This window comes from Phoxinus phoxinus (assembly GCF_949152265.1).
Source record: "Phoxinus phoxinus genome assembly, chromosome: 5".
Classification (NCBI taxonomy): domain Eukaryota; kingdom Metazoa; phylum Chordata; class Actinopteri; order Cypriniformes; family Leuciscidae; genus Phoxinus; species Phoxinus phoxinus.
In genome coordinates, this window is record NC_136880.1 from 5,019,475 (window position 1) to 5,045,497 (window position 26,023).

The 26,023-nt window shown below is 38.9% G+C and overlaps 1 protein-coding gene across 2 annotated transcripts; it reads left to right on the forward strand.

Moving 5' to 3' along the window:
* The first annotated feature begins 4,242 nt into the window (after positions 1-4,242).
* c8b (complement component 8, beta polypeptide) lies at positions 4,243-25,702 on the forward strand. Of its 2 annotated transcripts, XM_079612715.1 has the most exons (13): positions 4,243-4,379; positions 5,044-5,158; positions 5,518-5,668; positions 7,522-7,663; positions 11,224-11,356; positions 12,641-12,838; positions 13,592-13,832; positions 13,937-14,065; positions 15,235-15,398; positions 18,827-18,977; positions 19,896-19,964; positions 21,802-21,959; positions 25,610-25,702. In XM_079612715.1, exons 1-12 carry the CDS (start codon positions 4,315-4,317, stop codon positions 21,954-21,956), a joined length of 1,713 nt encoding a protein of 570 aa, XP_079468841.1. In that variant the 5' UTR covers positions 4,243-4,314; the 3' UTR covers positions 21,957-21,959; positions 25,610-25,702. The 2 variants fall into 2 exon arrangements, with proteins under 2 accessions (XP_079468841.1, XP_079468840.1); XM_079612714.1 differs by lacking the exon at positions 25,610-25,702 and having other exon boundaries at positions 21,802-22,482.
* The last annotated feature ends 321 nt before the right edge of the window (positions 25,703-26,023 follow it).

The window sequence follows — 26,023 nt, forward strand, 5'->3', positions numbered from 1 at the left end:
TAGCAGCAGCAGCCTAGCGTCAGCCCTCAGCAGTGGTAGCAGCAGTCAGCCCTTAGCAGCCTAGCGTCAGCCCTCAGCAGTGGTAGCAGCAGCAGCCTAGCGTCAGCCCTCAGCAGTGGTAGCAGCAGTCAGCCCTTAGCAGCCTAGCGTCAGCCCTCAGCAGTGGTAGCAGCAGCAGCCTTGCGTCAGCCCTCAGCAGTGGTAGCATCAGCAGAAGCCTGGTGTCAGCCCTCAGCAGTGGTAGCAGCAGCAGCCTAGGGTCAGCCCTCAGGAGTGGTAGCATCAGCAGAAGCCTGGTGTCAGCCCTCAGCAGTGGTAGCAGCAGCAGCCTAGCGTCAGCCCTCAGGAGTGGTAGCAGCAGTCAGCCCTTAGCAGCCTAGCGTCAGCCCTCAGCAGTGGTAGCAGCAGCAGAAGCCTAGCGTCAGCCCTCAGCAGTGGTAGCAGCAGCAGCCTAGCGTCAGCCCTCAGGAGTGGTAGCAGCAGCAGCCTAGCGTCAGCCCTCAGCAGTGGTAGCAGCAGTCAGCCCTTAGCAGCCTAGCGTCAGCCCTCAGCAGTGGTAGCAGCAGCAGAAGCCTAGCGTCAGCCCTCAGCAGTGGTAGCAGCAGCAGCCTAGCGTCAGCCCTCAGCAGTGGTAGCATCAGCAGAAGCCTGGTGTCAGCCCTCAGCAGTGGTAGCAGCAGCAGCCTAGGGTCAGCCCTCAGGAGTGGTAGCAGCAGCAGAAGCCTAGCGTCAGCCCTCAGCAGTGGTAGCAGCAGCAGCCTAGCGTCAGCCCTCAGCAGTGGTAGCAGCAGCAGCCCAGCATCAGCCCTCAGCAGTGGTAGCAGCAGCCCAGCATCAGCCCTCAGCAGTGGTAGCAGCAGCAGCAGCCCAGCGTCAGCCCTCGGTTTGCCAATTTGTTGGACTCTGGCCCAATATGAACACTTCAAAACCAAATACTCTTTCATATTCCTATCTAATAATGCACTGGGATGTGAAATATGCAGAGATGCAGGGTCACCAGGTATGCTAAGATCTGGTTCAAACATATACACTTTTTCATCAGAGTGGCAATATGGCAGAGTTAAACCTTATGGGAATACTAAAGACAAGCAGATGAGATAGTTACGAAAAAAAATATGCGAGCATGTAACATCGCATAGGCACAAATTAGCAGAGTCAATCTGTGGGGGAAAAAAATACATTAGATGCCAGCTTCCTAAAAGCACTAAAAGAACAGCTGTGCACCACTGAGAAAGTGTTTAGGACGGCATATCGCATTGCCAAAAGAAATCGGCCATACACAGATCACCCTTCGCTCAGACCTACAGCGCATGAATGGTCTTAATATGGGGAGAGTTTTGCACACTGTCACATGCACAGATATTGTTAATTTCATCTCAAAAGAAATGAAACATGCCCTGATGACCAGCATCAGGAATACAAGGCCCAAAGTGTCCATCCTGATAGATGAGAGCACGACACTAAGCAAAAAATCTTGTTTAGTTGTATATGTTTGCGCATCGATCCAAAATTCAGACACTCACTTTCTTCTTAGCGGTTATTGAGCTAGAACAGACTACTGCAGATGGCATTACTGATGCATTGCTCAAGTGTCTCATGGACAACGGGTTAGATGATGAGTTTCTGAAGCAGTGCTTTCTTGGCTTCTGCTCAGATGGGGCATCTGTGATGCTGGGTAGAAAGGCAGGGGTGTATGCAAAGCTAAAGGCAAGATATCCAGCAGTGGTTGGCGGGCACTGCCTTAATCACAGGCTAGAGCTTTCAGTTGGGGATGCTGTAAGGAGCTGTGTGGAAACCAACCACTTAACCACTTTCCTGGATAAGCTGTACTGTCTATATAGTCAGTCCCCAAAGAATTTGAGGGAACTGGATGAGGCTGCATCAGTAGTGGGCACACAGTTGAGAAAAATAGGTTGTGTGTTAAATGTGAGATTGGTTGCTTCTTCCTGCAGGACAGTTGAGGCTGTCTGGAATATGTATGGTGCTTTGCACCAGCACTTTATTAGTCCAGGACCTCGGCTGAAAGGTGCATGTATGACGGGCTTGCAGCTAAATTATCCTCAGAGGGTTTTGTTGTCAATTTGGGAATAATGTTGGACGCTCTAGAAGAGCTTAAAGACTTGTCTGAGGCATTACAAAACAGAGAAATTCGTCTCTCAGAAGGTATAAAAAAAAGTTAACGGCAGGCTGATGTTTTCTTAGCAATAATGGAAACACCAGGCCCTCATTACCAGATTGCCTGTCAGGCTCTTCAGGATGGTGTTTTTAAGGGGGTTCCATTAAAAACTGGTGGGAGACAAATAAAAATCAATCACGAAAACTTTTTTCATGCACTCAGTTGTAGCATGCAGTCCAGGATGGTCCCAGAGCATGAGCTGGAGCTTTGTGATCAAATAAATGTGTTGTCACCGGACACCTGGCCCTCTCCAGTGCCACTGCTGTATGGAGAACAAGAATTGAGGCAGCTGTGTGATAGTCTGGCAATGTACTACTGTAGTGTCAAACAAGGTTTCAGGGACTACAAGGAAAACCCAAACATGGCAATTAAAGAGGGTCTTCTGAAATTAAAACACACAGTAGATACACTGGCTGTGAGCACAGCTGAATGTGAAAGGGGATTTTCAGCGATGAATTTTATAGTTTCACCCCTTAGAAATCAGCTGAAGATTGTCAATGTGTCCTCTTTGATGTTCATAAAGTTAGTGGGTCCACCGCTAGAGTTGTGGAACCCAATTAAGTTTGTTAGGAAGTGGGTGATGACAAGGCGGTTAGCAGACCATGCTGCCTGTCGACAAAGGCAGCATAAACCAGAGGAGCCCGCCTTTACTCCTATTTGGAAGCTGATGAATGCATGAATTGTAGTATGTGAATAAGTAAATGTGATGTATTTAAAGTGTAAACTGTTATGTCTGCACACAAGTGCCTCAAGTGTTGTTCGGGTTGTTTCATAATGCATTGAGTTGAGTAATTACCTTCCGTGTCGGTGTGATTAAATCAAACATAACATAAACTGCCAAAGAAATTGGCCCTGATTCTCTTAAATCAACATAATTTTCCATATTTGCCAACCAATATTTTCAAATATGTTAAATTTCATACATTTTCCGAGGGTGAAATTCGTTGGCTGCTTGTTAACATTTAAAACATTTAAAAAAGAATAACAATAAAGTAAGTGAATTGTAAAGTATTTATCTTTGTTTGAATAACTACTCAACCCTACCTTACACATTACTGGAAAAAGAGCCCCTTTGGTGTACAAACACATCAAGTAATTTTGCGGCGCGATTTTGAATGATGACCATTCACCTTAAATAAGGGCTCCCCCTCCCTACAAAAGCCAATTTAACCACTGGTGTTCCCCATGTGTACGTTCTCTACGCTCTTTGTGTTTCCTGGTAGTTGTTATGTTCGCATTTTTGTTAAACCCAATTATAGTAACAATTACAAATGCAATATTGCATTACTTGCTTTTAAAAGTAACTTACCCCAACACTGATTGTGGACATACAGTACTGTACTACTGCAGCCATTTTGTCTGTCATTGTTATGTTGTTGTTGTTTTTGTTGTTCTGTGTTTTTTTTAATTTATTTTTTTTAGGCATGTTAAAACTATATATATATATATAAAAAAAAAAAACTCTCCATATATTCGGAAAGTGAGATTAAGCAGTGGATTAAGTTACATATTAGAAAATAACAGAGAAAAGCTTGAAAATAATGATACTTATAGAGAAGCATGTAAATTGTAAGAAATAAGAAATCTGTAAAACAAAGAAAATAAATGAAATGTAAAAAGTAATTACTCAAGTCAGTAAATGTAAATAAGATCATTAATGTTTAACAGAGAGTCCAATGGTTACATTGAATGCAGCTCAAAACAAACAATTCTCTATTGATTCTGTCGGTTCGCTTTGACGAGACTAATTTATGAGAAATCAAGACTTCAAATAACACATCCTGGAAAAGCCTGAATGCCTGTAGCTTTTTGATTTGTTCTACCCATAAAAGAAAAACACATTAAAATACATTTGATGTTATATTTTTAAAAAGTTTATGTTATTTGATGACTCAAAATAAATATTTATAGTTTTATTGCAAACCGTTGCCAGTATGAAAAATGAAATGCTCTCTAATACAAGTAATTTAATATTATGGAGGTGCACAGTTTAGCTGCAGCATAGTCTCTTGTGTATAAAGGTGGATGTGTGTGAATGTAGTCAGAGATAGGGGAGGGGCTGCTGGGAAGGCTTGAGGGTTTAAGTTCTGTTACTGTGTTATCTAGTCTACTATTATCTTGGTTTACTTGATATTACAATGCACAGTTTTCTAAGAGCTAATTCAGCTTACAGCGAAACAATACTATGTCTGGGCATTATATGGTACGTAGGAACATTTTACTTTATGAGCATGAATGTATTTCGCTGGTTTCCAGTGTTCTACGTAGATGTTTTGGTTTCAATGATTCACTTTTTGATGTAATTATGTTGGTCAGTGTGCACCATTCAGACAATTGTTGACCATTAAGTTTTGTGACTACTGTTCAGTGGACTGTAGACAGGAACATTAACAATCTGTTATAAAAAAAATATATATAAAAAAAAAGGTAAACCCCTCTCTCTATTATCATATATGATAATAATATGATCGGTAACACTTTACAATAAGGTTCATTGGTTAACATTAGTTAATGTATTAACTAACGTGAATAAAAAATGAGCAATACATTTGTTACAGTTTTTATTAATCTTTGATAATGTTAGTTAATCAAAATCCAGCTGTTCATTGTTTGTTCATGTTAGTTCACAGTGCATTAATAACTAATGTTAACAAATACAACCTTTGATTTTAATAATGTATTAGTAAATGTTGAAATTAATATTAACTAAGATTAATAAATGCTGTAGAAGTATTGTTCATTATTAGTTCATGTTAACTAATGAACCTTATTGTAAAGTTCTACCAAAAATGATCATACTACTTTCATAAAGAGCTTGATGGTTTATTAAATAAAATAAAATAAAAACATGAATGTGCTTCCAACAGTGCTATAGTGCTTTGTAGTTCAGGAGACGCTGTACAGCCGCCTAAAGACCCTGTGGACTGTGCACTGTCTGAATGGTCTCCGTGGACGCGCTGTGACCCCTGCTATAAGAAGAGGGTGAGCATATAGTGTTCTGAATATTGTCTGGTCCTTTATACTGTATGTTTATTCATTTATTTATCACCAAAACTACTCTAACACATTTGGAGTGTGCAGAGGAATAGAATATATATTTGTTACCAATATTTTCTATTTATCTTATTTTCAGCAGAGACACAATCCATTTATTTGATGAACCGGCTGTTATTCACAAAGAAACATTCATCAACTGACACATCGGATATGTTAAAAGGAAGCTCAAGCATGTTTGCTTGACATGCGAGAACCAATGAGGTTCATTCTCGTCTGTCAAGCAGGTGCAGTTAAGCTTCTGTTTATGTCTGCTGATCAATGTTTTTATCTCTCTTTATCTTCAGTATCGCTACGCCACTCTTATCCAGCCGTCTGAGTTTGGAGGAGAGTCGTGTCATAATCACGGCAGAGAGGAGGAATCCTGCACTGCTCCATCACGATACTCCTGCCAGAAACCCACTCCTCCATGCCAAGGCTTCCGTTGTACTACCACAGGTGACCCTCACATCACCATAATCTCTGGGCACTGCAAAAAAACTGTAATATATACAGGGCCTAAACTAACTTTTTGCCACATCTGCCAATGGTTACTGCAGAAAATTTACCAGCCATAAATATTTTTAACCAGCCATGAAAGGCAATTTTGACATCAAAATTTTATATATCAGTGAATTTTTTTTTTTTTTTCAAATTCAGATACATTTTTAGGTACATAAAATTGAATAAAGTAGGCTAATCAAATGTAATCATATTCACTGTATAAATTAAACATAGATTAATCTTTATTAAAGTAACAAGAGCAGGGAGTGTTTTTTAACATTAAAAACACAGAAAGCAGCAGATATATATTAGGCTGCTTTAACTTTAAGAGCGAATGTACAGAATTGAATATACTGATACATACTGTACATACGTTTTCTTTCTCAACTATTTACATTCAAGACATAACCAACTATGTTTACTAGGATACTCGCCAAGACGGACATTTATTTAACATAATATTTTGTGTGTATTTGTCCGTTCAAGCGCAAGAAGACGAGAAAGAGAGCTCAATTCAGTTTTTGTGTGTTGTCTGAGACAAGCGTGCTTCGGATGTTTAAACTTTCCACACAGCACGCGGGTAATGAATTAAATTCCCTTTGGCTTCTTCTTGCGCTTGAATATTTTAATTGACAAGGCTTAAACTTTCGTGACAATGCAGCACCGGTCAACTGGCGATTGACACAGTTTCATATACTCGCCAACACAGATTTTATATAAATATTTAGGCCCTGTATGTGTATATGTGTGTGTGTGTATATATGTTTAGACAACAGTTCCGCCATTAATGAGTAACTACACAGAGTAACAGAAAACATTTGGATTTGGTAACATCTTGGGTGTCATACTAGTGGGTTACTATAATCTTCACTTTAGCATACTGATCTAAATGGCTTGTCATTCTTAGTAGGTCCTAAAATCTGCATGTAAAAAGCCATTTCTTTAAAATGATCCAGTTAGTTCTGTAATGCCCAGTACACATTGCCCAGATGTTGGGCTGTCCCAGATGAAAGATGACCAATCGTGGTGATTTCTGTGGTCGTGGCTCCTAAACGGTGGATTTGAATCTCACAGTGTGTTTTCTGCTACGACCTACATCTGACTAGCCAATAAAAATGCAACATGAAATAGCGTATTGATCAACGCGACATGACGCTAAAACTTAAACCTACTCACCTCAAGCTCCGTTTGCAGAATTGTCATGCCAAGTTGTCCTCTTTCCCCTAGCCATGACCATATTCTTCTTTCGCTGCTTCCTCTTTTTCAGCACATAAAAAACACAATTGCCAAAGTGCGATTAATCTTGCTCTGTTTGTTCACCACTAACACATCCTGAGGATGTTTTATTCTTCTATACTAACTTGCGTCGTAGCCTACGATTCAATAAGTGTCATCATCGTACAGTCTACATACATGTCGTACCCAAGTTTATTAGATCCAGTGTTATTTGTAATGATCTTATTGGATTGCACAGTCTGTAGCGGGCAAATAAAATTTATGAATTATTAACAGCTTACTCAAATAATAAGTCTGCCATTACCCATTTAATGTAAGTGGTTAATTGTAAAAGTAGTGTTTAAAAAGCTTTTATGTTTCGCATGTTATTGATTGGTTTACCATTAATTGATTACATTAAAACATTTTAAAAAATAGTAGTCACAGCAGTCAGTGTTATTACTTGCTTATTAGTTGATCAGAGTTTCTTGTTCATTAGTGGTTTCTAGATTAAGGCTGCATTACTCATTTGTTCCTGCAATGTAATAATGAAACAAAGCCCTCAAGTGTGACTGCCGTGTCTCATGTGACAGGTCGCTGTGTGCCGGAGGGTCTTCGCTGTAATGGCGATGATGACTGTGGCGATGGATCTGATGAACAGGGCTGTATTAAAGTGTACAAAGCATGCAAACAGCCAACTGAGGAATATTATGGAATCGAGAATCTTGCCAAAGGGTGAGTGTGTTCAACAGCCTACACTCCTGTACTCCTATTGCACTCACTGTTACAAACTGCAGCTCACTGATGGATCCCGACTGGTTTATTGCTGTACAGGCCTGCATTTCCTTTATTCCTTTCCTGGTAATGCCATGTTGACCTTTGGCAAGTTTACCCTCGTGTTTATAGTGCATCCAGTAGCATTGTGAGCAGAACAGACCAAAATTCACTGCATTCCCCCTCCACTGCATTTTCATTTACAAATTCAAATTTGGCATGTTGTGTTGTTTTAAAGGTCCTGTTCTTCGTGATCCTATTTTTTTAACTTTAGCTAGTGTGTAATGTTGCTGTTAGAGCATAAATAATACCTGTAAAATTATAAAGCTCAAAGTTCAATGCCAAGCGAGATATTTGATTTAACAGAAGTCCCCTTTCAAAGCCGACAGCGAACGGCCGGTTCGGACTACATCTCTACTTCCTGCTTTAATGACGTCACTAGAACAGTTTTTGACTAACCTCCGCACACAGGAATACACTAAAAAAGGCGCGTGGTCTTGTTGCGCTCCTACAGAGAAGAGGAAGAGTTGCGTTTGTAGAGTGTTTGTCGCCATGTCGTCGAGACGCTGTTATTTTCATCCCGGAGTCAAATCACCTTTGTTTGGCCATGTTTACAATAACACTGAGCGCATGCATCGCCACGTGACGGTCAGAGGCGTGACCTTTCACAGGAAAAACGGGACCTTTAAGACATAAAAAAACTGTTTTGGTACATTGTTTTAAACTGAATTAACATCCTTCTGATCCTTTGCCACAGGTCACTATAATGATGTAAATCATGCATAAATTAAATAATGTAAAGCAATATTCATTTTTGATGGAGCAAATGTGGGTGTTCTTACCCTTGTGGAAGAGAATTGATTTAATTGTATTGTCACGTGTGGCTGTAGAAATGAAGCGCACAATGAAGAAACTCAATAATAAAGGAACAGGAGAAAACAGGGAGCAACACAACCACATCAACTGAAACAATACCTGAGGAAACTAGAAGCTTAAATACACAGGGAGAGTAATCGAGATCAAAACAGAACAGGGGTTAAGAATTAAGAACCAAGGGAACTAAGGCAAATTTTATGAAAATAATATTTTTTATTTTACCTTTATTTAACCAGATGATCTCATTGAGATTTAAAACCTCTTTTGCAAGAGAGACCTGGCCAAAATGGCAGCATACTAACAACGCATAGTTATAAATATGATCACCAAGCATATACAACAACATTTAAACAAGATCCTCAAGATACATACACAAACTACATCAACATCAGACTACTTAAAAATACAATCCACGCCTACCATAGGTATAAAGTGATTTAGGTATTTTAAAAACAGTGACAACAATTTATGGCATCTATTTCTAACACTTTCATACGATGTTTAAATTCACCAAATGAAATCAGAGTTCGCAATTGCAGATCAGTCTGTAATGTGTTCCAGGAGTCTGGGGCTGCATAACTAAAAGCCTTCTTACCAAGCTCTGTACGAACCTTAGGTACAGTTAACAAGTACAAATTACCAGAGCGCAAATTATAAGAACTGATATTACGTGACATGTAGTCATGTATAGACAATATACTTAAGTATAAAAAATAAACTTGTGTAAACTAAATGTAATGAATTCAGACACTTAATTTCCTGTTAATGTAAATAAAATTAAAATGTATTATAGTTTAAGGGCTGAACTTTAGACTGCTTTTTTGACCTACTCAAGTACGACTTATTGACATGTTTAAATGTAATTTCATAATTACTTCTATTGTTTTTGAAATATTTCCAGATGTTGACAAGCATTTATGGTGAACTAAAATAGAGATTAATGTAATTTCTACTAAAACGTGTATGTCATTTAAATATATTTGTCATGCATATATTTGTAATGACAAAGTTTAGCACAGATTTAGTACATTTAAAATATGTTAACTTTAAATATATTTTTGAATAATACACGATACAGTTAAAAATATAATCAAGTACTTTACACATGCTTTAGGATGTTATTCAACATCAAAATAAGTGTTCTTATTAATAATAATACATTTTATTTGTAATGCGCTTTTCTCAGACTCAAAGTGCTACAGCATGTACAGAACAAAATCAAACATGGGGGGAAAAACACTCAGAGAGAGCGAGCGGGAATGGATGGAGTAACCAAGTCACAGATGTAATCTGGACTGGAGCCAACCCTTGTACTGCTTTATTGGCTCAAATCAGAATTTTAAAATCAATACGTGGCTGAACTGGAAGCCAATGCAGTTGCTGGAGCACGGGGTTAATGTGATGGCACGAAGATGTACTGTATAAGTCAAAACACGTGCTGCAGAGTTTTGTATACTGCAACCTCTTAAAGGGATAGTTCACTTTAAAATGAAAATTCTGTCATCATATATATACTCACCCTCAAGTTGTTTCAAACCTGTATGAATTTCTTTCTTCTGCTGAACACAAAGGAAGATATTTTGAAAAATGTCAGTAACTAAACAGTTAAAGGTAGGGTAGGTCAGAATTGTCTAAAAAAACTGAGTGACTCTAGTGTATTTAATCTTCAATAAACACAGCTCATTAATTCCATTCACTCCCACCTAAACACGGGTGCGCGACTGCGCGCACGTGGGCAGAGCCAGTAATAGCAGCGGTAGTCATGGCGACGGAGTGACAGTCGCGCAAGCCAATCACTTGTTTCGTCCCGAATGGAATTAATGAGCTGTGTTTTTTGAAGATTAAATACACTATAGTCACTCAATCTTTATACTCTCTTTTTCAAAGTACTTACATTTTAATTATGTATTGGTATATAAAGACAGTTTAAGCCAATTTGAAAAAAAGTTATTTAGACTATTCTTACCTACACAACCTTTAACTGGTCCCATTGACTTCCATAGTAGGGTAAAAAATACTTTGGAAGTCAATGGGACCAGTTTTTTGGTTACTGACATTGTTCAAAATATCTTCCTTTGTGTTCAGCAGAAGAAAGAAATCCATTTAATTGTCACGGTGTGGTGCAGAAGGAGAAGAGAAGGAGTCCAAAATTCAAACACAAACTTATACTAATAACAATTACAACATGTACAGACAGGCAGGGTGACCATACACACACTAAATAAGACTGGACCAATGGACCAAGACTGGCTGAACTGAAAGGATCTAAATACAAACACTGATGGACACAGATTAACAGAAACCAGGTGACATAGATAATGATTAACTAGACACAGGTGAAGCAGATGATGAACTAAATGACAGTAACCATGGAAACAGATGAGTGGCGGAAAACAGAACAAAAGAAGACATGTGACTAGTGGGTGACTGACATTAATATAATTTGCTGGTAAACCCGCAAAACACAACAAGATTATTAAAACAATGATTTAAAATATATTTAAAGCCAAAAATTTTTTATTGGACATTATTACCACAAAGTCCACTTTTAAAATGTGTACTTAAGGACATTTTTGTTGCTCATGTACTTGATGCCAAATGTAAAAGCTGCCATAGATCAGAGATAACTTGTTCTTCATTCCTAGAATCAACATTTTGAATGGTAAACTAGAAGCAGTGGTGCTTGATAACCGATACTACGCTGGTGGTTGCTTGCCTCATTTTATCCAGGATGTTCGATTCAGGAAGCCATATAACATACAACAGTACACAATAGAGGTATGTATCACGCTTTAAACTCTATAGCTGCAGTACGTAAGATTCGTGATGTGCTTTTTCAAAACATTGCTTTATGGAGTTTTGAAACCTTTACGAATCCTTGGTTTTGAGCATAGCATTAAACTGGCCAAGTCATGTAATTTCAGCAAACAATGCTTTGTTACGCCATACAGTCTCGAAATTCTGGTGGTTCACTGTTAGGTAGGGATGGCTGACGCGAAACTGACGTTCCGAAGCTTTGCGAGATCCCGAAGCGCAGATGTTTCGAAACACTGATCCGAAGCGTGATTCAAAACACCCATGTCACGTGACTACGGCATAATGAAGCTTCGGAGTGTTTCACGAGTGTTTCATCAGGTGTGATCTGCCGAATCAGCGTTTGATTGACAGGGTCGGGAACAGACCACACAATCGCACATCTGTATAAAAGTGAAATCAACGCATCTTGACCTCGTGGGTTTTTGTGAGAGGAGTTGGATTTTGAGATAGTGGATTTTTGGTGATATAGTGACATTTATAGTGCGATTTGATTAGTTATATTTAGGCTTACATTTAAATTCACACATTAACTGATAGGCCAGAGACAGACAGAGCATACATATAGTGACACATTAATAGATGCATAGATTGTAGGGATAATATAGATAGAAATATATATATATATAGACAGATAGATTAATAGATAGATACATAGACAGATTAATAGATATATAGATGCATAGATATATAGATAGATAGATTACAATTTTTTTTATTGGCTCGTTGTCATGGTTGTTTCAGATCAACACATGCAAGTGACCACTAGGTGTCACCGTTGAGACGGGTGTCGGATTGTTTCGAAGCCTCGATCTGCCCACCACTACTGTTAGACGGTGTCTAAAGCCACCTTTTCACCGGAATTACCCGGAACAATTTGTCCCAGGAATTTTTTTTCACCCAGACCTTGCTTTCTGCGTTTCCACCGCCGCCCAATGTACTGCGAAGATTAGGCAAATCAGTCCGGCAACATAGGAGACCCACTGTCCTGCAGAGTTTAGTTCCACCTCAAATCAAACACACCTGCCTGTCATTTTCAATCAATCCTGAAGGCATAAGTTAGATATTTCAGGTGTTATTGATTAGGGTTGGAGCTGAACTCTGCAGGACAGTGGCCCTTCAGGACTGGAGTTGCCCATCCCTGCTTTAAGTACTTCTTCGACAAACGCTTTTCCAATTACACTTGCAACAAATACTTTGGGTTCTGTTTTTAATGTATGTGTGTGACATAATTTCCTTTGTTCCCAGACAAAAGGCTCCTATGATTTCACGCTGGAGGCATACGATTCTTACGATGAATACTCCAAGAGTGAAAGCAAGGCAACTTTGTCCAAGACCAGTGTCTCAATTGGAATTGCTGTTCCTCAGGTGTTTGAATTCAGTTTCAAATACAATGACCACAAATACAAGAAGTCAGTGAAGAAGATGCGCACCTTTTCAGGGACGGTAAGTTGTTTTTCTATCACTAAGGTGAAGCTTCATTTGAACTATATTAACTAGATTTGTGAGATGACAACAGATGAAATCAGAAAATGGCCATTACTATGAAGAACCAAAGATGAAACTAGATTTTTACAATTTCTGGCTTGCATTTGCAGAAGTCTGTTATGCTACGGTGCTGTGGCTGGTTGGATGTTAGGTGGTTTCTTACTGGTCCAAGAGCCTATCCCAGAGTATCTATGATCCCTAGATTAGAGGTCTTCACCCCTGCTCCTGGTGACCCACTGTCCTGTAGAGTTTAGCTCAAATCTTAATTAAAAACACTTGAACCAGCTGAGCTTGAACTGAATTACTTGAATTAAGCTCTTGTTTTAGTTAAGCGTAGGTTGGAAATAAACTTTGCAGAATAGTGGATCAGGTCCCTCACTGTAAATATGTTGAATTTTTTACCAATTGTATTGTCTGCCACTTAGTCTGGTCAGATTGAAATAAGCCACATGGTTTGAGATATATTTTATATGTGTAGCAAAAACGTTACAGGAGGAATTAGACTAAAGTTCAGGGTTAGGGGTATGATTAGATTCCTTTATATTCACGAAGTATAAATAATTGTAATAGTGATGCTGGTCTTAGCAGACACCTCTATGAGAAAATAGTTGAATATTAATAAAAGAAGAATAAGGCAATATTAAATTCTTGACCAGACTGTGAAATCTATAATTTGGAGCCAACCATGACTTTATTCTGTGTTGTCCTCAGAAAACAAAATTCATCCGAGCACACTCTGAGCTTGAGGTAGCCCGCTATGCTTTAAAGACCGCAAACCTGGTGCTACACCCTGAATTCCTGTCCCGCTTGCGTGCCCTGCCACTGGAATACACATATGGAGAATATCGCCTGATCTACAGTGACTATGGGACACATTTCATCAAAGAGGCAACTCTCGGTGGAGATTTTGAATATACTGTTGTCCTCAATGATGAGCGATTTGAAAAATCTGGTAGGTAAAAGTAAGGAAAAAGAGTATGTGATCAAAACAAGGACTACACTGTTATTCCAAAAGATGAGCCTACACTGAATCTAAGGGTTTTTCTTTCATTATAGGATACACACTTGAAGAAACCAAGAAATGTTTCCAGTTTGGGCTGAAACTTGGAGTCCAAATAAAGGGAGTGTATGTGGGTGCAGGATTGTCAGCTGGTAGCTGCAAAGGCCTGTTGGAAGAGCTTGGAGGTAAGCAAATCTACAATTACACTGTTCAGATCAAATAACCTGAAAGTTGAAGCTTTTAAAATAATTTCTCCTGCCTCAGCTTAATGTGCAGAGACTGCACCAGAGAACAGTGACACAACAAAGTTGAGAAGTTTATTTTAACTGCAAATTTCAGCAGTATCTGCCAATGGGAGTGAGGTCAGGAATGCAACATAATCCATCTCTTGTAAAATAATATTGTAATCCTTACAGTCAGAAATGACCCTACCCCTTTTTTTATTGAATTACAGCTTCTCACTGCAATGTGTTCGGTGCATGATGTGTTAAGCTGGCCACACACTTGAAGATTTTAAGCCTGATTTGCGCCCCCAAGCGATCGGGGGTTTGGCCCAATTAGAAGCTTCTGGCAACCCAGTTTTTGTCCGAAAAAATCCTAAATTGTGTGGTGTCATTACCATTATTTTACTGCTCCTGAACGAGTCGTAGCCCGCACGATCCCAAATCGTAAATATCAAACATGTTTAATATTTACAACGCTTGATCAGGCTGCCTCTGACGTGATACTTGGAGTGGTGTGTGTGAATTTAGAAATGCACCAGTTCAGCAAGAAACTGGAGTTGTAACTTGCATTTCGTTGTATTGCATCTTTGAATGGGGATTCCCAGAAGGGATGGTTTACATGATTTAAGTCGGTTGATTCCAGGGGAATCAAGGGGGCCCTCGATCGTCATCACCATTCACCCCTCTAGCGACAGCCCTGCCTCCCGCTTTCAACATCTCTTATCTTCTCCAATCATGTGTTTTCAGTCACAAGGGTGGGACAACCTGTCACTCACATGGAATTGCAGCAATTGCGAACAAGTATCCAACAATACAAATTATTCCTGATGGACAAAATCAAGTCTTCTCAAAGTTGTTCAAGAAGACGTTTCACTCAGATATACATTACAGTAAAGAAGAAAAGACTATAGCAACTTCTGTTTAATCTCAATTTTAGGATATCGTGACAACTCCAGTTAGATATTGTTGAATTCATTAGGAGCTTGAACACTATCAAAACAATTCTCTACTTGTGTTTAGAAAGCCTGTTTGGAAACAGTCATTAAATCAATTTTTTTTTGCTTGTAGAGCAGATTATCTAATGTTACTAATGTTTATTAAACGCCCTGTTTTGTTGTCTGACATTTCAGATTCCAGTGAAAAAAGGGACATGGTGGAAGACGTCTTTATTGTGGTCAGAGGGGGTGACAGTGAGACGGTGTCACGTCTAGCTGCAAAACAGCTGCCAACTCCAGACATTATGCAGCTGTGGGGTGATGCTGTGTTCTACAATCCAGATTTTATTCACAAGAAGGTGACATTTTTCTTTCCAAAGCCTCAACTTAAATCTTAAATATTTAAATCTTAAATATTAAAAACTTAAATATTTCTATATCTATATTTCTTGCTATAGACCAGACATTAAACTGTTGTCCAAAAATCGTATAAACCAATAATATACCAATAAATACAATTTGTATGCAAAAATGTAAAACTTTTCTCACATTCTTAGAATGCTAGATAGGCTCCAACAACAAAAGCAACATTTGGCATTTACCTTTATATAAAGCGACTTTTCAGTGTACACATTTCACCAGTATCTGTGTTCCCTGTGAATAATATCTATGTCCTTGCTTGAACAGGTAAAGATCACTTTTGTGCATATTGGTATCTTATACCAAAGAGCCTCAAATTCTTCTATAGACTGTGTCATCCCTGTTGAAAAGAGCAGAATGCCCGATCACCTGCATATGCTGTGTTCTGGAGAGCCAACATGGGATGCTGATGTTCAGTTTGTTTCCTTAATTAGTTTAGTCAGCAACTGTATCTTGGTCAAACTTCTATCTTGTCTGTTGCTTATTCGAATCATAAGCTACTTCTAATCATAAGTTACATTTTTACCTGAATTTAAAGATCTCTTTACTTTTAAGTATGGCAATTGTTTACTTTATACAACACTGTCTGAGAGAAAAGAGCACCGTGGCACTGCTGCATTTCCCTGAGAAGGGTTTGATGATCAAGTGCCTTCTGTACGCCGCCAAGTAGCATCAGACAATATTTATTTCTGTGGTTCTATATGTGTGTCATGCAATCATCACACCTGGGAGGTGTTCCCCATAGTTGTCAACTGCTGAAAATGTCAAAGTGTCAAAAATGACAGGCCTACAACATTTTTTTTTATACATTTCTCATTACTGTACGTTCACACCGCCGCCGGCGAGAGCGGCAAAATTTGCTCTCGCCGCCCTGCCATCGACGCCGTGAGATTCGGGGACTCTCTGGCGCTCTGACGTAGATTTTAGAATGCGTGAATTTTAAAAAACTTTATTTAAAGGAGCCGCAAAGCAAATAAGAACTGAACATAAATCAGTATCCTATTTTGTGCATTCTGGCCACACGTAGGGTATAAGTTAACCTATTAAAATATTTTAAATGTGAAAGTAACAAAACACCAACAATTTCAGACACCTTTTACATTCGTCGTTCTTTTTATTAATGTCCCTGTATGTAAACAGGGATACGTCGTACAATAACGGGAAACCCGCAACAGAAATAATGAACTTTTCCTCCATTTTGCTTAGGAACTAATGTGATCAGAACCAAAGTTTACAGGATTGTGTTCTCTGTTATCCTCTCAGACGGAGGACTTCTACATTCCGATTGGTTGCCGCTGGTTGCCGCAGAACCGCGTCATAGCTTATTACCATAAAGTTGACTTGATTTCAACTCTTCTCGCCGCTCTCGCCGTCCAAGACGCGCCGCGCCGCTCTCGCCGGAGCTCGCCACCGGCTCTCATTGAAAATGAATGGCTTCCGGCCAATTTGACGCTCTCGCCGCCGGCGGTGTGAACGCACAGTTAGGCTACATCATCACCAAATATTGGATTCAATCTTTTTGCCAGCTTGTTTTCTTTAGATTAGGACAGGTTTTGTATATATTTTTGAAATGCATTGATTGTAGGCCTCATTGATCTAAGGTTACATACCTCAGTGTTTTTGTGAAGAACGCATTATGTGTGGCTAATTTTGTCAGTTTCACATAAATTATGAAAATTTCATAAATTTCACACTAGTGTGCTTTAATGTTTTACCAGGAAATTCGTTTTGAAATGCTTTTATTGGTCAAAAATTACTACCCATTGAATATGAATGGTGGAGTCGAAAAATCAGAGAAACCATTAGTGTTCAAGAGTGTGTTCATCATGTCTACGTTCACATATGTACATGTGGGCTTGCAAAAATAAAGGCCTCGTGCCTGTGCATGCGTGGATAGATGCATACATGTACATACACACACACACACACGTACACAAACTAACTATTTTGAGTATTAAAGGCTTTCTTTTTCGCAGAGATGAACTTTATTCTCCAATCAGTGTGGCTCAGATCAAGAGGCCTATGATCAATCAGTTTCAAAAATAAACTCTTAAAGCTGCAGTCCGTCGTTTTTCCTCTTTGTCGCCATCTCTGTTAGAAATCTGCAATTGCAGTTATTCGCGGAATTATTAACTGTGCGTGGGTAGTAAATCGGCATGAAACAGCGCGGATGAACACAATGTATTGAGGCTGTCGCGTCGCTGTGGATACTGTACTGTCATCAGCAATCTCAGAGTATACTTTTTGAAAGTGTCAACATTAGAATTTTCATCGGAAAATGTCATCTGAGCAAGTAAGAAACATTCACGTTTGTTCTGACCAAATTCGGGGGGTGGGGGGAAGCATTGCAGTAGGCTATGCTGATTAAATCTAACGATTGCTTATACTATCACATCAAAACGTGAAAAATATATATTTTTTCTGTAGCCACTCTGAAGTCCGAAGTCTTGGGTTTTACAACTGGTGAATCTCCAGTTGTCACTGGTGATTGTCGCTTTAAACTTTCGGGATCCGCCATACCAAGTGCTAAGTTAAATCTCCACCATCATCCACACACGCTATATAGCCGACTAGCCGGGGACTCCTTCTCTATGTGTACAGAAGTGACGTAATGACGCAAAGACATGCTCGAAATTCCCGCGGAAATCCACCAGTACCACTAGAATTAAAATCATTATTACAAGCTTACCGTTTTGAATCGAGGTAAGGCAAGCAGATAGTTTTGAACACTGGCTGGTTACTTTTTTTTCCAAAAATGTCTTTTTTGATATTTTTAAACCCAAAAAAGTGCCGGACTGCAGCTTTAAAGAACACAAGTTGACAAAAATACTGAATCCAATATTTGGTGATAAAATAGCATAACGAGAGATTTATAAGCTATTTCTTTGTTTGCTGGTCATTTTTGAGCATGAACACCACAAGTGTGACTTTGTGCCATTTTGTGAAAAAAACACAAAAAACATTTCAAAACAAATCTATAGCTTAAACATGAGAGCTAACTCGTGTGATCAACAGTGCAAATGTATTTTCATAGTTTTTATGTAAATTGACAAAATTATCCACAAAAAATGTTGCCACTCAAAAAACTGAGGTACATAAGCTCAGATAAATAAGGTCTATGATTTATCAGTTCCTAAATTAAATACAAAACCTGTCCTAATCTAAAGAAAACATGTTGACAAAAAGATTGAATCCAATATTTGGTGATGTAGCATAACGAGAGGTTTATAAGCTATTTTTTGCAGGCCAGTCATTTTTGACTGGAAACATCACAAGTGTTATTGGGTTTTTAACACAGCCATTTGTCCTTGATGATTGATTTCACTTTGCAAAATCCTGTAATGTTAAATGTAAACAATGTTTACAGATAGAACCACTTTATGAGTTGGTGCCATCACAAGAACCAAATGCTAACATCCTGAAGAAAAACCTGAGGAGAGCTCTGTCCGAGTACCTGAGGGAAATCAGCTCCTGTCGCTGCTCCCCCTGTCTCAATAATGGCATGGCAGTGCTCAAAGGTGAGAATAATCTGACACCACTAATGAAAATAGTGTTTTCCTATTATATTCATTCTTTTTTATCAACATTTGAATGTTGGTAATTTTCATAAAAACAAAAACAAAGAAACTTTTCGAACAAAAGGCTGAGAAAATTGTGTTTTTGTCAGACGACTTCTGGACTGGATTCAGAACAATGATCAAAACCAAAGACTATAGATATAGAAAGACGGTGCCCTCATATTACAATGAATGTGAGAAAGTGCAACCTGCAATATGGCGAAATACGTCCCGCCTTTTACGTAAAAGAGCCAATCGCTGATTGGCAAAGTTATTACATCACTGCAGCTGACGTTAGAAGCTCCGGTTCCCATAGAAACCTGAGACTCGCACTTAAAACAGTACATGGGCATTGGCTCTTCTTGCCTGGAAAGTAAGCTTTGATACTGCTATTTGAACATAAGAAACAATTTATAGGACAATTCACGTCAGATTTTGTTGCTGAATTCTTTAAAGGACAAGTTCGGTATTTTACACTTAAAGCCCTGTTTACAGATCGTATCTGATGAAATAGAACGGTTAAGATTAAAATTTAGACAGATGCTGCTGTCCCGAGAATTTTAGGTTTATTTCGCTTTCCCCCCACCCCCACAATGGCAGTCTATGTGCACTGGAAGATTCCTTCCTAAAAACACATTAAACTTTCGTTTACAAAGACGTGAAACTCACAGAGTGGTCAGGGGTGTTCACTGATACGGTCCCCCCAAAAAAATCACTCAAATCAGAGACGTTCATCAATGATTGTATGTCAAGAGCAGGGACATGTTTGAGTGCATTTTGTTTTGTATTTGTAAGTTCTAAGTATAACAAATGTAGGTTTATGTAATCACAAATGTTATTACATAAATATGTGTAATAATTGTCTGTTTCTCTCGATAGGCACAAGGTGTAATTGTATTTGTCCAGCTGGTTTCAGAGGAGTGAGCTGTGAGATCACCCAACGAAAAGGTTTGTCTAACTATATAATAAGAGAGAGATGCTTTGGCCCGGTCTCAAATGCTGCACTCTTTAGGCCAGCAGAAAGGGTGCCGTTTTCCTTCATAGAAATTGTACTCAAAATATATTCAGTTTCAGTACTTTATTAGCATTTGATGGTGACAGTCCACTGACCACTATATCACATTTTAAGAGAAAAGGTACTCGGGGCGATGTTAAAATTGGTGTTTAAGGCACCGTGTGCAATCAAAGTCTTTAGATGTACAAAACCGGTACACTCATATTACAGTGAATGGGAGAAAGAGCAACACACAATATGGCAGAGTAAGTCCAGCCTTCTCAATGAAAGAGCCAATCGTCTCTGCATCTCTGCAGCTACTACGTTTTAAAAATATTAAACATTGGTTTTAACAAATTCAAAATGAATATAGACTCATACATAACAGAATATTGCAAGGCAACAAAAATAACAATTTCTCTTCCATTTCTCTTCTGCATTTCACCTCTCTGCTCTTGTTTGCGTATTAAGACCTTTTCACACTGGACGCGATTTTGACGCACAAATAATTTGCGTGATGGTTTTATTTTTTGAGCAGCTGTTTGTGTAATGAGTCCTTCCACACCGAACGCGAATGTGCTGCGGCAAAAAAACGACTTTTATTTTTTTCCGCGGATTGTTTATTTGATTGCATGTAAACGTAGCCAGTGTTGCCAACTTGGTGCCTTTGTCGCTATTTTTTGTGACTTTTCAGACCCCTTTAGCGAATTTTTTTTTTAAAAGCGACTTTTTGGACAAACCTCAGTAACCTCCAAATGTTGCCTCCACTTATCTGCTTCTCTTTTGTTTTATATGTGAAGAATTTAGTTTGACCATTTAAATGTCCTTTCTTTTCTTGTGCTTATTACTATAACAAATCTTTCATCCAGTTCCCAAACTCTCTCAATTCAGATAATTTTACACATATAAAAAATGTTTGTCATTCACTATCATAGCTAGGCTACTCGTTGTCTGACAATATATAGGAAATGAGAACAGCTTTATTGGACATTCGGCTATATTATATTATGTTATATTATATTACATTATATTAAAATACAGTATGCGAGAATTAATTTTTAGAGAAAAAACGCATTTGGCAGGCATAACGCAAGTACGACCCGATGACGTCATGAGTATGCTAATTAACGTATGACGTCATCTAGAAACTTTTAGGGAAGGCGTTGGCGACTTTCCTTTGAAAATAGTTAGCAACACTGAACGTAGCCCCTGATGATTTTAAGAGGACAGCTCACTTAAGGAGACTGCCAGACGCTGCTCCGGATCGATTGGTTCCCTGAAGTTTGTGGTTTGTCTCGTCAGATGCGGTGCCACTGTCTGAAGCTCCTCAAATGGTCCCACAGACATCCGAAAGTGCGGAACCGGCCATGAGAAAGTGTTAGCTCCTGTACAAGATTAGCATACTCCCCTTCAGACTCTGTTCTTTAAGATTGGGTGCACCCAAAACCTTTTCTGTATTTTAAAGAAAATAAAAAGCTCGTCTTCACTGGATGATGAGGATGATGAAGGATCCATGTTTTCTCAGCTGTCGGCGCGAAAGTTTTGGAAAGTTGAAGCTCTGACTGTCGCAAATTCGCGTTGCGGCTGATGTGAATGGTTTTGCACGCAAACTATTTGGTTTTTCGTTTCACTTTTTTGTTTCGCGTCCGGTGTGGAAGGGCCTTTAAGCGAGTTTATTTTAAACGTAATTTTTTTGTTCTCATTTTCAAGTCACTTTGGCCTAAAGCTTGTACTAATTGAAAACACATAAATCTAAATCCTGCATGTTTCTTGTCATCCGAACACTCACAGCGTTGGCAGTAGATGGCAGCTGGAGCTGCTGGTCCTCGTGGTCCACATGTTCGAGGAGGACCCAGCTGCGCACCCGCCAATGTGACAACCCAGCCCCGCAGAATGGAGGAGCAGCGTGTCTCGGGTCTCAAGAGGAATCAGCGGATTGCCTCTGACGTGTGCGTCATCTATCTATCTCTCTATTTCACAGACAATACGATATTTTTATCTCACCATAGTTGGGTAAACTTCTATAGTGCTGAACATGAGATGACAGCAAATATCATTTTTGTCATATCAAAAAATCTGTGGTCGTGTTTCCATGACTTTCCAAATGAGGGAAAATTTGATTGATTACAGCATTCTTTGCAGCATTTCCTTTTCCTTTTTTTTTTTTTTTTTAACTGCCAAGGTAATATAACAATAGAGCATTATAAATGTGTATTACATTTTTGTAAAAGCAAAAATAACAAAAAAACATTTGCAATGTTGATAAGTGGAAACGCGTCATCAGTCTGTGAAAGGAGTCCATAGTATTAAAAATACTTAACATTAATAAAATGATAGTTACACATTGTTGTAAAAACTTTCCTTTCCTTTAATTTCTTTAACCAGAGTTGTAATAATTGCTTGAAAACAGTAATTATTTCACTGATGTTCTCTATATGTGTGAAACATTAATATATGTCAGTATTATTCCCCAAAATTGTGAGTATTTTTATGACAATTAACCCTTGTGCATTGTTCAAATTCCCATCCTTTCGTTATGTTCGTGGCTGAAAACAGCCACTACTTTAAACTGCTGTAAAAATTGATCAGATAAATATTTTTTTGCCATTTTTTTTGCATAAATCTATTAATCAACATCAGTCCTGTTCAAAACTACTAAATGTTTTTAAAAAAATCAAGATTTTAACTCTTTAATTGCCAAATTCATAAATTATGTCACTGATTTGGGAGGGGAAAAAACACAAAATTACTTATTTTCAATATAAAATGTGATTGTGGACTGGATTTTTTTTTACCTTTTATCACAGTCTTGGACATGTCAAAGATTAGAAACAACATTGGTTTTGATGCATTGTTAGTTTTTGTGCAGCATCAGATTTTTACTTTTTCTCCCTCATTTACTGTTCGTGGCTGTTTTTGCCCCATTGACTTCCATTATAACCACATTTTTTGATTGCAAAGCCATGACACCATAAAATCATGCATTTTTGATTGTTGGTGGTTTTCCCTGTTGGGAAGAGGTAAAATTTGTAATTTTTACTGTTGATAACCAGGTGGCACCCTTTAGATAGGCCTGTGCAAAAAAAAGCTTAGTTTCTGGCTTTTACATGGAGTTATATGGAGTATAATAGCATAATAAAGTGTGTGTGTGTGTGTGTGTGTGTGTGTGTGTGTGTGTGTGTGTGTGTGTGTGTGTGTGTGTGTGTGTGTGTGTGTGTGTGTGTGTGTGTGTGAGAGAGAGAGAGAGAGAGAACTCACCTTGATGCGTCTGAGAAAATCAAAATATGCACCTCAGCTCTCAGAACTACATGGAGTAAACAAAAACAAAGTAAGTGTATTTATGCATCTGCTGCCTTTTGATGGTGAGAAATGCAGACTAAACAAAAACAAAGCAAGTGGATTTGAACACTTGCATCCAAGCCTGCTGGTCATTCGATGGTGAGAAGAGCAGGCAACATGAGAAAGGGCTTGACTTGTAGTGAAGTTCTAGAGATGATTCTGCAGCCGGACCCCTCCAGCGAGCTGCAGGATGTATTGTCTTCTCCCTCTGACACCACAGACTCAGGAGAGGCAGATCCTGATTTGGATGTGGCACCCTCATCATCCTCTCTAGCTTCCACTGAAGGCGAGGAGGATTCGGAGGATCCTGGGTCTGGGTGGATTGGGAGAAACGGCGAAGTGTGGTTTTCCACCAACGCGGAGACAACTCCCTTTCTTCAGCCTGCCAGAGGCGTGACTTCATGGCCGACGCGCTATGCCATCGCAAGGGTCCATAACATCGATTCTGTGTTCAATCTGTTTTTTACGGGCGCCGCACAATGAGAAACTGGACCGGGGTGGACTCCACAGATCTCCGTGCATACATGGGGCTACTGATTTTGGCCGGCGTCTACAGGTCCAGAGGGGAGTCCACACGTTGCCTGTGGGATGATCGCAGTGGTCGTGCGATTTTTAGAGCCACCATGTCCCTCTCAAGATTCAAGAAATCAGCAGAGCTCTGCGTTTTGGAGGTTGGTCATGCTGACAATGAGGTCAATCATCTCGTCGGCCCTGGAGTCACGCCTCTGGCAGGCTGAAGAAAGGGAGTTGTCTCCGCGTTGGTGGAAAACCACACTTCGCCGTTTCTCCCAATCCACCCAGACCCAGGATCCTCCGAATCCTCCTCGCCTTCAGTGGAAGCTAGAGAGGATGATGAGGGTGCCACATCCAAATCAGGATCTGCCTCTCCTGAGTCTGTGGTGTCAGAGGGAGAAGACAATACATCCTGCAGCTCGCTGGAGGGGTCAGGCTGCATGATCATCTCTAGAACTTCACTACAAGTCAAGCCCTTTCTCATGTTGCCTGCTCTTCTCACCATCAAATGACCAGCAGGCTTGCATGCAAGTGTTCAAATCCACTTGCTTTGTTTTTGTTTAGTCTGCATTTCTCATTATCAAAAGGCAGATGCATAAATACACTTACTTTGTTTTTGTTTACTCCATGTAGTTCTGAGGTGCATATTTTGATTTTCTCAGACGCATCAAGGTGAGTTCTCTCTCTCTCACACACACACACACACACACACACACACACACACACACACACACACACACTTTATTATGCTATTATACTCCATATAACTCCATGTAAAAGCCAGAAACTAAGCTTTTTTTTGCACAGGCCTATCTAAAGGGTTAATGGTGCCACCTGGTTATCAACAGTAAAAATTACAAATTTTACCTCTTCCCAACAGGGAAAACCACCAACAATCAAAAATGCATGATTTTATGGTGTCATGGCTTTGCAATCAAAAAATGTGGTTATAATGGAAGTCAATGGGGCAAAAACAGCCACGAACAGTAAATGAGGGAGAAAAAGTTAAAATCTGATGCTGCACAAAAACTAACAATGCATCAAAACCAATGTTGTTTCTAATCTTTGACATGTCCAAGACTGTGATAAAAGGTAAAAAAAAATCCAGTCCACAATCACATTTTATATTGAAAATAAGTAATTTTGTGTTTTTTCCCCTCCCAAATCAGTGTCATAATTTATGAATTTGGCAATTAAAGAGTTAAAATCTTGATTTTTTTAAAAACATTTAGTAGTTTTGAACAGGACTGATGTTGATTAATAGATTTATGAAAAAAAAATGGCAAAAAAATATTTATCTGATCAATTTTTACAGCATTTTAAAGTAGTGGCTGTTTTCAGCCACGAACATAACGAAAGGGTAGTGAATTTGCCCAGAGTGTACTGTTAAGTTTTTGAAAATTTTCAAAGCATTTTCCTAAAATATGTGTAAAAATAAGCTTTGTCACCAAAAATCATTCCATTTGCTGAAACACGGAAAAAGTTATGGCCAAAATAAGACTCAAAAATACCCCATAGTGGCTGAAAACAGCCCCAACAGCACATAAGGGTTAAGTATATTCTCACTATTGTATTTTTTCTGATGTTTTACTTTGGGGGAAATTTAGTGTTAAGAAATGAATGTTAATACACAAACCATTAAGATTTTCTTTAAGCAAAACGTCTTGATTTTAAGCTGAAACATGAAACTGACATATTGTGTTAGCATTACAATCTAGCAGTTAGCTGAGTGTTTCTGTTGCATCAGGTAATGACATCTTCATGAAGGCCTACAATATTGGCCTCAAACATCACTGGATCAACACTAAATTAACTAAACTAGATATTCACCTACACAAAAAGTGGTACTTAACATTTTGTGAAGCACTGCTGCTGGTCCTAGTGCATCCGGATTCCAAAGCCTTATTCCAAAATGGATTAAATTCGTTATTTTCCTCACAACTCTACAAACAATACTCCATAATGACAACGTGAAAGAAGTATGTTCTTTGGGTTTTAATGGCAGCTTGCATCCCTGACGTTACATTACTGCTATCTTCTGTTAAAGAAGTTTGTTTGAAATCGTTGCCAATTAAAAACTAAAAAATCACATGTACTGAAGTACTCACAGCCTTGAGCTCAGGTTCCTCCTGTTTCCACTGATCATCCTTGAGATGTTTCT